This window comes from Tachypleus tridentatus, chromosome 13 (assembly GCF_004210375.1).
Source record: "Tachypleus tridentatus isolate NWPU-2018 chromosome 13, ASM421037v1, whole genome shotgun sequence".
NCBI classification, from domain to species: domain Eukaryota; kingdom Metazoa; phylum Arthropoda; class Merostomata; order Xiphosura; family Limulidae; genus Tachypleus; species Tachypleus tridentatus.
The window spans coordinates 249,496,815-249,510,680 of record NC_134837.1 but is presented as its reverse complement, the minus strand read 5'-3'; the positions used below and the strand labels follow the sequence as shown (position 1 = coordinate 249,510,680).

At 35.5% G+C, this 13,866-nt stretch overlaps 1 protein-coding gene across 1 annotated transcript in view; it reads left to right on the top strand.

The window, feature by feature from the left end:
- Positions 1 to 13,866, top strand: part of LOC143238516 (glycine receptor subunit alpha-2-like) — a 33,620-nt gene that overhangs the window by 11,717 nt on the left and 8,037 nt on the right. The window contains exons 2-6 of the mRNA XM_076478802.1: positions 4,121 to 4,215; positions 4,697 to 4,764; positions 9,855 to 10,078; positions 10,765 to 10,847; positions 11,764 to 11,898. Coding sequence (XP_076334917.1) covers positions 4,121 to 4,215; positions 4,697 to 4,764; positions 9,855 to 10,078; positions 10,765 to 10,847; positions 11,764 to 11,898 — 605 coding nt within the window. The remainder of the gene's footprint in view (positions 1 to 4,120; positions 4,216 to 4,696; positions 4,765 to 9,854; positions 10,079 to 10,764; positions 10,848 to 11,763; positions 11,899 to 13,866) is intronic.

Here is a 13,866-nt window from a genome sequence, read left to right as displayed (position 1 = left end):
TCGACACATAATAAGGTCCCCACGGCTGAAAGGGCGAGTATGTTTGGTGTGACGGAGACTTGAACCCGCGACGAGTTGAGTGTCTTAACCACATGGCCATGCCGGCCCGACTATTGTTTTAGTTTATTTATATGTAACTTCGTTCTTCAAATGTATAAATCTTGATATCTTTGCCTTTTTGTCACGATCGTGATTTACATACAGTGTCTCCCCTGGTGACTAATCGGTAAGTAAATGTGTTTATAGAACTAAAAATCGGGTTTCGATACCAGCGATGAGCTGAACACAGATAGTCCACTGTATAATTTTGTTGTTCACGACAAACAAACACATTTTGTGTTTACTGTACGTTTCGTTTTCGATTCCAAAAAATATCTTCCACATAATTAGCTTAAAAGCGGTTTCTTAAAAAAAAAAGTTCAATGTGGGTCGTTATTAAGCAAAATGGTTATAGAATAAAATATTTAAGCTCTGTCACCATGCGTGTGTGTCTAAGACCGGTTTTAGCGATGTGGGCCTGAAGATTTGACGCTGAGCCAATGGGAGGCGTGATAAAAAAAACGAAAAAAAAGAAGAGAGAAACACATGATGTCGTTTTAGTGCAACCTATTTCCTAGTGACCGATATGGCTTTCACACCAGTTTCTTGTTTCATTTAAAAAGATTTATTCTCCAAGACGAATGTGATGCATTCCTGTAGCCAGACTTGTGGAAAACGTGTACCTACGTGTTGGTGAAGGTCGATTGAATAAGACGTCAGCGAAATATTCTAACCCTCCTTTAAGGGAATTTTAACAGTTTCTTTGTTTGTAGCTACACTTCTTTCTTTTTGGTTACATTTCGCTTGAAAACAGATGTAACATATATATATATAAGACAGACAAATATTTGTACAGTAGGTCTAGAGACGACTAACACATTACAATTTCCGATGCGGTGAATAACTTTATTCCAGCAAGAATGTATCACGACCAATCAAATAACAGATGTTCAGATGCTTCAGCGATGTATTATGCTGGTAAAAACAAACAAAAACTTGAGCGTTTAAGCTCGTCAATTTCAGTCAAGTTTTAGAAACGTTGTTTGCTTGAAATGTAGAACATCTGTAAGTTACAAATAATAATTTGTTCGACGAATTTTAAAACAACTGTTTCTGTTATTGAGCTTCGAATAGCAGTCACATTTCTGGCAGCTGTATGAAAAAAAACACACCTGAAAAGTGGTAATACGATTATTTCTTTTATCTTCAAATACGAACGATTTATTCTGTTGAAACATAGGATATAGATAACCTGTTTCGTGAGTTGGTTTTACAATATCAATATTTTTTCGATGCACTTGTGAGTATCTATGTTACTAAGTTTCTTCCAGTGCTTAGTGGAAACTTCGAGGGCTTGTATAGCTAAAATTCGGGAGTCGATACTCGCGGATGAGCACAGCAAAGATGTCTTACTGTGCAGTTTTAGACTTAAAACCAAACAGTAAGGATTTGTTCTCCAGTGATACTGATTGTTTGTTGTATTTTTTACAAGTTTCGCCATTTTAATATAAATTAAATATAGTTACGACAGAAAGTGTTCGTACCCTTGCGTGGTGAGTAGTTTTTCCTCATACCTTAAAAACTATCAAGATTAGGATAATGAAACTAGAGTATGTTATACATATAATACTAAAACACATCTACATAAATTCGTATGTAAATTGAACGACAAATAAACTGTTTATAAACAAATAACCAAACATAGGAGGGGCAGAAAGTGTTCGTGCGTCTACTTTAATGGTCAGTTGTGTAGCCTTTCAGGTGAATTACTTGGCGCAATCTCTTCTCACAGCCCTCCATGATCGTTTGACAGTACCCGACTGGTACTTTCTTCTATTATTTTTTACCGAAAGCATCCAACTCTTGCAAGTTTTTAGTATGACGCTGATGAACCCTGGTCTTCAACTCATGCCAAACGTTTTCAATTGGGTTGAGATCGGGTGACTGCAATGGCCACTCCAGAATGCTTATATGGTTCCTCTGCAACAAGGATTGCACATATTTCGATGTGTGCTTAGGGTCAATGTCGTGCTGGAAGATCCTACGACGCCCAAACCACAAGTTCCAAGCATCATTCTTGATATAAGTGCCTAATATATCAACGTACTCTTCTTTTTTCATGATTCCGTTGACGCGGTGAAGACTATCTACACCAGAAGAGCTAAAGAAACCCCATAGCATGATCGAGCCACCTCCGTGTTTAACTGTACGTACGATGTTTTTTGGAAGATTTCGTTCCCCCTTTTTACGGAAACTATAACAAACAGCATTGTGACCGAAAAGCTCGAATTTAGTCTCGTCTGACTAAAGAATACTCTTCCAATAGGTAAAGAGTTTATCTACATGCTTTCTTGCATACCTTAATCGTGCTTCTAAATGAACAGGCTTTAAATATGGAGTTCTACGAGGACGGCATGCTTTGAACCCAGAAGAGCTTAACATTTTCGTAACTGTAGAGGTGCTTACTTCAACCCCAGTTTCTGTACGTCATTGCATGTTAAACGAGGGTTCCTACTTACTTCTCTGAGAACCTTCCTCTTGGTTTCCTATGGAATTTTGGTGGGGCGTTCGGAACGCGGGAGGTTAGCAGTTGATCCTGTAAGCTTAAACTTGGCAAATATGCTCTGAACAGTAGATTTCGGCACATTAAGTTGTGTAGCAATACCGGAAAGAGACACACGAGACTTGTATTTTACAATAATTCGTTTTTTTTTTAATCATTGGACAGTTGTTTCCTGTTCGCCATGAAGACCAAGCAGATAATGACGAAGACGGCGCTAAATTGCCGGAAGTACTTTTTTTGCTGGATAAATTTCAATAATTATGAACCAAGTGTCTGGTTCTGGAATGGTATAATGTAGTTTATTCACCAAACTAAACAAAATTTTAAAGGAATATCAGTTTTTTCACACGTTCTGAGCTGTACGAACACTTTTTGCTCCTCCTATTTTTGGTTATTCGTTTATAAACAGTTTATTTGTCGTTTAATTTACATAAAAATTTATGTAGATGTGTGTTAGTATAATACTTATAATATATTTTACTTCTATTAGCCTACTCGTGATACTTTGTAAGCTATGAGCAAAACAGTGGTCGGGACGCAGGGGTACGAACACTTTCTGTCGTAACTGAACCTCACTAAAGAACGATTGTGAATTAGAACTTTGAGTAGGCCAATAGTTTGTTTGTTTTGGAATTTCGCACAAAGCTACTCGAGGGCTATCTGGGCTAGCCGTCCCTAATTTAGCAGTGTAAGACTAACCCACCGCTAACTCTTGGGCTACTCTTTTACCAACGAATAGTGAGATTAACCGTCACATTATAACGCCCCCACGGCTGAAAGGGCGTGCATGTTTGGCGCGACGGGGATGCGAACCCTCAGATTACGAGTCGCACGCCTTGACATGTTTGGCCATGCCGGGCCTAGCCCAAATAGTCTGTGTTTATTACCTGTCTTTCCTTCTAGTCTATCACTTAAAAAATAGGCCCGGCATGAACCAGGCAGCTAGAGCTCTCGACTCATTATCTGAAGGTGGCAGATTCAAATCCCCGTTACACAAAATATGCTCGCCCTTGCAGCCGTGGAGGCGTTATTATGTGATGTTATTATATCCCACTATTTGTTGGTAAAAGAGTAGCCCAAGAGTTGACAGTAGGTGAGATTAAAAATTACCTTACATCTAGACTTACACTGTTAAATTAGGGGCGGCTGATAGGCCTAGTGTAGCTTTGCGCAAAATTAAAACAAACAAACAAACGCTTAAAAATGTATCTCAGAACGGTTGGCACGGGTATTAACACTTTTTATTTCAAGTGGGTTTCACGTCATCAAGAAACACTTAAAGAATTAGGAAGGACTAACGCAGGTAAACTTCAACTACTTCTCATTGAAATTTAATATAAAAGAAAAATTCAAATATCTGTGAAACTTTTTATTTTCTATTTTATCAAATCACCTTCTTAGCTAATATTCGTTAAATTAATTTCGAAGTACGTGACCTTATGACCTTGTTCGTTCTAAATATAATTAGTTTCACTTTTCTCCATAGAATAATTAATATAATGACGTTTCGTATTCCAGCAAGAGCGTAGTTAACTCCACATTCCATGACCTTGACATGTTGGATGAATTATTAAGGAATTATGATAGGCGGGCTCTTCCAACGAGTCATTTAGGTAGGTTCAAATGAAGTGTGTAAGTAGTCTGTATTATATGATTAACATTTTGCCCTCTGGAAGTTTAGATTTTCTTACTAGTGCATAAACATGAATTTAATTACATTAATTAAATCTCTACAACCTAACTGATCTTCATTAGTAATATTAACGTTGTAATAATAATAGTAAGATCAAATTTAAGAGCAAAATTGCCAGTTCACGAAAGAAGTTGCTTAATGTTTGATTTAGTGATGACATTTTATAAGAACCAAATTTCAACTGAATTTGAGGTTCGATCCTCAAAACAAAAACAGCGTAGATAACTAACTCCTTAGGTAACCTTGCGCTGAACAAGAAAGAATCAGACTTGAAGAAAGGTAAAAAGAAATATCTTTGTCTTAAAATGGTAGGTTCCGGTAATATAAAGATAATTGCAGAAGGCCAGTGTTAAAAATACACATTAAATAACAAAATAACACGTATATTGTTTTAATACCAGGGAGACCGACTGTGGTGTCTTGTGAGATCTACATAAGAAGTTTCGGTTCCATCAATCCAGAGACTATGGTAAGCTGTTTTAACTTGTTAATCAGGTTAAGTAGCATACTTAACGGTTAGCAGTGGTTCAAATGTAGGTTTAGGCATTATAGGAGGTATATATAACCAAATAACAAGTATTCAAAACCAACAGTTATATAGTAACTTACTAAAAATAAGAACAGTGTAACATGGTTTTGTTTGTTTGTAATTAAGCGCAAAGCAACACAATGGGCTATCTGTGTTCTGCCCACAACGGATATCGATTGTTTTGAATCTCGCGCAAAGCTACTCGTAGGATATCTGCGCTAGCCATCCCTAATTTAGCAGTATAAGACTAGTGGGAAGGCAACTAGTCATCACAACCCACCGCCAACTTTTGGGGTACTCTTTTACCAACGAATAATGGGATTGACAGTTACATTATAACGCCCCCACGGCTGAAAGGGCGAGCATGTTTGGTGCGACGGTGATTCGAACCCACGATTCTTAGGTTACAAGTCGAACGCCTTAACCCACCTAGCCACGACAGACTACAGGTATCGAAACCCGCAGATAAATCGCTGTGTCACTGAGAGAGGGATGTAGGGTGGCAGATGTTATAAAAAAGTAAGTACAATTACAACTATTTATTAGGGAAAGATAAGGGATCCATTTTGTTAATCTTCAGTAAGAAACAGTAGTGTGGGAAAGCATAAACAGACAAAGGGGGATCCAGATCGATGAAACACAAAGAACAAACGGATAATCGCACTAATTTCAATTAAGTAAAAATATTGTCAGGAAATTAATAAAGAGTCACCAATATTGCTTAAAAACTCCACACTTCCTCAATGGTAAATAATAACAAAAGTCACTTCAGTCATGGGCTCGGCATGGTCTAGCGCGTTAAGGCGTGCGCTTCGTAATCTGAGGGTCGCGAGTTCGCGCCCGAGTCGCGTCAAACATGCTCGCCCTCCCAGCCGTGGGGGCGTTATAATGTTACGGTCAATCCCACTATTCGTTGGTCAAAGAGTAGCCCAAGAGTTGGCGGTGGGTGGTGATGACTAGCTGCCTTCCCTCTAGTCTTACACTGCTAAATTAGGGACGGCTAGCACAGATAGCCCTCGAGTAGCTTTGTGCGAAATTCCAAACAAAAACACTTCAGTCAACATTATCACTCATGATAAACGGCACTATGAGTAGTAAGGCGCTACAAAACCTAATCATTGGTTCTTTTCTTATGCTCCTCCCAAATCCACGCAATTCTTCCATTGGCTCTTAGCTTCTAAGGATAATGTACCAAATGTTAAAGAATAGCTGGAATTTACAATATTACTATTATAACAATGAAAGTTCACTCTTATGATATAATTACTGCTATGTAAGTCGGGTGTTTGATGATCCATTACGTTATCAGAAATGATAAATGATTGGTCGTTAAGGCTACATTCGTGAATAACATCTTTACATCCGTGTAGTTTATGGCACTTCGCTTCGACACAAAATATGGTCGTTACGAATAGCAAGCTAAATCCAGCAGTCGTGGTGATCCTTAAAGTAGCAGTCTAGGAAAAGCCCCGAGCTATTAAGAACTATTCCTTTGAAAAAGCTTTTTCCATTCTATCATTAGTGCCTGAAAAGAACCGAGGTGGTGAAACGCACCTTCTGAGAGCTTTTTTACACACACGAATGTGTGTGTGTATATATATAAAGTAAAAATGAACTAATCACGAACTTCATACAGAAATTAAAGCTTCACATGACGGTATTAAGGTCGTTTATTTACAGTTACGTATTTCATGCTTCACTGATCGCACTGCATTATAAAATGGCGGGAAAATACAGAACATTACTATATTCGATTGTTGATGAGAACGTCATCAGAGTCACTTGATTTGTAAAGTTTTCAATCATAAAATTATTTTATTATTTTATCATTATTTTAGGGGAATCTCATTCAAGTTCAATTTATATTAGTCGATGATTATTTCTCCATAGTTCTTCTAGTTTGTCCACAGCCTTTTCCAACCTTATAGAATGGTATTATACTGAATTTCGGGTGTTTCTCTTTCGCACATTGGTCCAAATGTTTACTCAGTCCGATTTGTCACAGTTCTGGGTAATTTATCTGTTGTCTGTGGATAGTCATTCTGTTCTTCAATTGGTCACCGGTCTGCCCAGTATAATCCAATCCACAACCAGCACATTTTATACAATATATTAGATTTTTTGATGTACAGCCCATCTCTGTGTTGATATGAAAAGTCTCTCCTGATATTCTGAATTTTAAGTCTGTGCTTTCCTAAATGAGTTCACATGTTTTGCAACGTGGGTGACCGCACTGTTCGGCCCCGTTTCACTTGGTTGACTGCTTAAGCTCCGAATTCGTAAGAATTATTTTCAAATTAGAGGCTTGTCTCTGGCTTTTCACCCAAGTTGCGTTAGATAGATTCTGTAGACTTTCTTTTTCTGATCCGTGGAGAATTTCCTTTGATGCTTGGATTATCTTGTAAATATCTGGATTATTTGGATTGTGGGTTTGTACAAATGTAATTTTTTTGTCATCGTTTTCTATTTTTTTTTTCACTGTCCTCAGGGTTTCCGATGGTATATTTTTGGTCCGATCAATTTCCGTTTCAGACAGCAGATAAATCACCCAGAATTGTGACAAATCGGACAGAGTAAACATTTGGACCAACGTGCGAAGGAAAAACACCCGAAATTCAGTGTAATACCATTCTATAAGGTTGGAAAAGACTGTGAGCAAACCAGAAGAATTATGGAGAAACATTTTATCCATAAATATAAGCCGGAATTAAATGAGATTTCTCTAAAAGAATGATATGAATAAGTTTATGAATGAAAACTTTACAAATCACGTGACTCTGATGACGTTCTCATCAACAATCGAACATAGTAATGTTCTGTATTTTCCCGCCATTTTATAATGCAGTGCGATCAATGAAGCATGAAACGCGTAACTGTAAATAAACAACCTTAATACCGTCATGTGAAGCTTTAATTTCTGTATATATTTACAATTAAAACCCAATTAATCCACTTTTATTCAAAGAATGTATTGACCACTTGAAGCACTGGGTAGTGGACATTACCATCAATTCGGCTTGAGTCAGTGTCAATTGCACTAGCATATAGTGACAGAATGTGGTTTATGTAATACATTACATGTGAGGCACCATTTTTATGATGTTTATTTTTGCATGCATTTTACTGCCACCACTACCAGATGTACCATACTAATCTAGGGAAATGAGGTTGGATACAGTTTCATATTCTCTTTGTGTGAGTGTATGTCTGTTAGCCATATGCACGGTGAAGTGATTCATATGTAAAAAGAATACTGTTTCATGTTTTACCGTCTCATGAACAAGTTCTTAGTACCAGACATAGATGTGTGGTGTTCAGAGTGGCCTTGTGAACTCTTGTTTTCTAATCATATGCTGAGCCAGCTTCTAATTGCGGCTGCGAACATCTAATTCAGTCTCAGAGCACATACTTAGCGAATGCAACGAACTGGAATCGATAAATAGTGATGGAGTGGTTGTGTACGCAAATAATGATATGACTTCAGATGTCCAACAAAATCTTCGTCAGTGGTTTGGAAAGGGTTAACTTTTCCTATAATAATGGCGAGAATGGCAGGGTTCTATTCTTTTCCGAGGTCTACTCTTGGCCCCAAGTAAATTAGAAGCACTTGAAGTCCCTTCGTGCAAAATTTCAAAGACTTTATTTCAATATTCTGGCTCGAATAAAACGTCTACTTTGATTTAGATATTGTGATTTAAATTCAAAGTATAGTTGCAAGGCACGTGTCACGTTATCTCGAGAAGTTATTTGTCATGTGGCTTTGATCATGTGGAAATTATACTTTACATACTGAAGCGCACCCTAGTAGATCAGGGGTAAGGTTTAAAGGTTTATAACGTTATAAATCTGATTTCGATGCTCACAGTTTGTAGAGCACAGATCGCCCATTGTGTAGTGTTTTGCTGAACAACAAATAAACAGAAGCATCATGTTTTACTTAAAATAATGTGCTTTAGTGTATTGTCTTATCTGCCTTAACCTGTCCTCAACCTGCCTGAAATGTACTTAATAAACTAGAACTATATTTACTAATAAATATGAACAGCGATCAGAAGCTATTTTATTTTACTTTAGAATATTTACACGAACACACACGCACACAGAAATGGTCTGTAAAAAGATAAAAATTCTCCAAAATCTATATATCAATGACAAGGGAATTTTGTTGATTTAAAATATATATTTTCTTTCGTGGTGACATAAATATTAATATTATTATTACGTACTCCAATTACATACGTATCATACAAACAGGAAAGTAGATTGAAATCTTATTAACATTATTCCATAAAAATTCGAAAAAGTTTTAAGAATTTTTTTCTATAAAAACATTCACAAGCCAACTATAGATCAATTCAGTAAAAGTTACAACATAGAAAATATGATAGGCTTATCATAAAGTTACCTGATTCGAGGACTTATGACTTATCATTGACATCTCGTAAACAATTTGAATTTGATAAATTGACTCAATTTTTTTCTTTCAAGCGCTAGATGAGAAACATATGTACCAGAAGATCTCATTAAACAAAACGTTTATTATCACTGTACAATACGTAATGCGCATAAGTGAGACTCAGAAGCCAAGTTTGGTTGTTTTTGAGTATAGAAAATAAACAACTGTGTTGTATAAAAGTGATTTAGTATAAAAATACTACATAATTACCCATAAATTTCAACTTATCAAAAATATTTGATTTTATCTCTGTCACTAATTCAACATTCTTGCATGAACTCCAAGTTGATTTTATCTAAATATAAAGATAATAAAGAAGCTATAGAAACCATAGAGGTTACTAGATTTCTTTATTTTTCTTCAAACTTTCTTACAGAAACTTGAAATTAAGTATGATTATCTTTACTGTAAACATCTCACTGAAAAAAAACGAAAAATAGAAATTCCTAGTTGTGAATAAATTATACAAATAAGCATTAGAAGTCTTTACTAATGTAAACATTTTGGAGTTTGTACTGTTGTTTGTATTCTTGCTAAATTCCAAATGCTTCGGTGATCATTTGTTTATTTTAAGGATTTTGAGGTTGATCTATACCTCCGACAAAAGTGGCTTGATGAAAGATTGCGTAAACCGAATCTCTCGAAGCCCTTAGATCTCAACGACCCAAAGCTGGTTAAGCGAATATGGAAGCCGGAAGTGTTTTTTGCTAACGCAAAAGTCGCTGAATTTCAATATGTTACAGTTCCTAATGTCCTGGTTCGCATCAACCCCTCGGGGGAAATTCTGTACATGCTCAGGTAAGATAGCGTCAGCTTCAGGTGATGCTTTGTATTACAGAAGAAAAAAACAACAACTTACTTTATATATCCGGGGCAGTCGTGGCCAGTATGATCTCGCCCAAACTATGAATCCAAATTTTCATAGATCGGGTCCCTTTGGTGCAGAGAACGCGCTCCGCATTTTGAGAACGAGAGTGTGTGTGTGTTTTAAAAGTGGCAACTAAATGAGACAAATATAGTCACTGTTGTTGTTTTTTTTCTCTAAATTATCAGACCAAAATTAAGGACGTTATTATACTGTTGCACTTTTTTGTTATTTTGACAGTAAAGTTTCTGTCTTAACTGTGATCGAACAGCTGTACAAGACTGGTATTCAATTTATTCTTTTCATTTGTACATTTTTTTAGTTTTCAGTTGAAATGTTTTGTAACATTGAAGATGTAACGATGCTATACCTAACATTTTTACGCCAGTTAAACTGTGCCATCAATGCTAGCAATACTTAGAATGTGTACTAATTGTGACTTACACAATAAAATTTGGTTTATTGGAATGTTAACAGGTGCGCTTTTTAATAGTAATTCTAAATTTTTAAAATACGTTATAATGAAATACTCAAAGTATCTTAAGAAGGTTTACTTTTTTGAACCTTAAATTATTGATAGTTCTTATCAATGATGTATCACAAGGTTCGATCTCCGCAGGTTGAAGCTTACGTTCTCTTGTATGATGGATCTCTACAGATATCCACTGGATTCACAAGTTTGTACCATAGAACTAGCATCTTGTAAGTGTTTTTAACGAACTTACGGTATCTTAAAGTCAGATATTATAGCTTACAACAGTTGTTTTAACCAAACTCCAAAGTTTGGAGTAATTAAGCAAAATTACGAACAACTAAATATGCAGAAACAAAACCAATGCTTACTTAAAAAGAAAACATTATTTTTTTACCATATATACATAAAGATTGATTTCTTTAACTGTTCGATTTGATTTAAGTAATACAATATGCAAATGGTTTATGATACAAGTATTTGCAAAGACCGTGTATTGAGTGTCTAGTTGTATTAATAAAAGCATGTAACAAAACGAAATTCATTTTTCCAGTTCAACCATAGTCCATATTTATTAGTAAAAAATATGTAACTAATAGAAATATATTTCTCTTGTATTTTGAAGTCAGTTATTGTGTTTTAATAACTGTTGTTTATAATTACGACATTATAATAATTTTATTACAGATGAATTATTGACAATTTACCTTCTTTCGAACATGTCTTTTAAAATATCTATTTTGAGCAAAAGTTTCAGACCTTAACAAGTGTATAATCGAGAGAAATATAACATTCACATCCATGTCGTATTATAAAAAATGTTGCATATATCATTTATTGTTCGTATTTAAACTCGGTGCCTAATTATTTCAGCGAGCTTTTGTTTAACTTGAAAACAAATAAAAGTTTGTTGTTTTTTTACGAGAAAGCACAAAACCAAATTATTCAGTGATCGACTTTCACCTAAAAATTATTTGCCCAGATAGATGGATTACAACTAAATACTTCTTTAAATATAAGGAAGTTTGTTTTTCTTATGATATTTCGAGACAAACACTTGCCTTGGCCCACAAAAAGTCATTTTAACCCTTTTGAAAATCTTAAGCTACCGCAGTTTGTAATGAAATTTGTTTTATGTCATTTCAGTCTCCAAAACAACCAAGGAGCTAAATTTGACTTGGTCAACGAAGAACCCTCTTAACCTTTATGAGAATCTTAAGCTACCGCAGTTTAAAATAACCCAGATGAATACGTCAGTGTGCAATGAGATATTCCACATTGGTAATTCAAAGTATATTATTTCCAAGCAGTTTGTGTTTGCCTATTCCCTGAACAAAAACGCAATAAAAAGCAATATTAAGCTACTACACAATCAATTGTTTAAATAATAATTACCTAGCGTTATTTTATTTAAAATGACACCTTCTTAATATTATAAACCTCTGTCTTCATTGACGTCTGACATTACAACAGAAATAGGGAAGCCCAGCATGGCCAGGTGGTAAAGGCGCTCAACTCGTAATCTGAGGGTCACGGCTTCGAGTCCTCATCCCATTGAATATGTTCGTCCTTTTAGCAATGTGGGTATTATAATGTGATGGCCAATCCCACTATTCTTTGGTGAAAGAGTAGTCCAAGAGTTGGCAGTGGGTGGTGATGACTAGCTGCCTTCCCTCTAGTTATATACTACTAAATTAGGGACGATTAGCGCAGGTACCACTCGTGTAGCTTTGCGCGAAATTCAAAACCAAACAGAAATAGGGTTACGGTTGACGTTCAAGTGTAAGTATAACAATGATTCGTTTACTTAAGTTGAATAGAATTATTGATAGCATTCAATTGATCGACCTTTTGCAGAACTTTCAAGGAATGTTTGATGTTACATGTTTTCCTCCCTCCTATAACAAGTTTCATTGTTTTAAGGTCAATTTTTCAACTCTTTGAAACCTGATCTAGATAAAAAAATTAAAGGATGTTAAATAAATTCCTCAAAAATAACGCTCCATATTTTCTTTACAACAAAAAACTGCTTTTACTTACTAATGTGAGCAACGAAAACAAAGAACATCTGCCCTTTCTAAGGATAATTTAAACATAATATTTAAATTACATTTCTTAATGTTCAAATACTCCTCACACTAAACATGCTCACTCTTTTAGCCGTGGGGGCGTTATAATGTGACGGTCGATCCCACTATTCGTTGATAAAGGAGTAGCCCAAGAGTTGGTAGTGGGTGGTGATGACTAGCTCACTTTCCTCTAGTCTTACACTGCTAAATTAGGGACAGTTAGCGCAGTTAGTCCTCTTGTATCTTTGCGCGAATTTTCAATAAAAAACAAACATTTCTTAATCTTCTCCCGGTCTTTATCTATACAAATAGTTGTTCGTCTATTATTATTATAATTTTCTATACGTTTAATTTAATTTAATAAGCGAACTTAATCAATTCTTATTTGTAGTAAATCTAAACCTGAAAAGCTCTAGTCGGGCATCATTACGTATCTTCTTTCGCTAACGCTATTGGTCCGGATGAAACTGTTTCAACTTTGAAACTTAAGAAATTATCTCACAGTGACTTCATGGTTAATAGTTAGTTTGTTTATTAAAATTCGCCCACACAAGTGGTAATATTTCATAGCATTGTTTAAATGTAATGTAATTATTACCACGTTTATAACACATTTAATATTTTTGTAATGCGTTACCTGGTAAAAGTCCGGCATGACCAAGTAACTGGGGCACTCAACTTGTCATCTCAAGGTCGCGGGTTCAAATCCCCTTCACAGCTGTGAGGACGTGGTCAATCCCACTATCCCTGTTTATTGATAAAAGAGCAGCCAATTAGTAAAAGAATAGCCCAAGGTGGGTGATGGTAACTAGCTGTCTTTCCTCTAGTCTTACACTGCTAAATTAGGGACGACTAGCGCAGATAATCTTCGTGTAGCTAGGCGCAAAAATTCAAATAAACAAATTGTCTGGTAACAACTGACTCTTTATAAGTTCACTTAGTTATTTTCGAATAAAGTATTTATAAAATGATGTAAGTTTCCATCAAATAAACTAACTATAAAATAAATATTTCAAAATTAATTTTCAACAGGAAAATATTTAGAGAATTATTAAAGACAAGCCAATTATTAATAAACATTAACCACTTTCTACAAGATAACAATGTTATTGTAATGTTACTCTGAAACGTAACACTATCCAGGTTCTGTTATATGCTAATGATATAAAAATAAACAAAG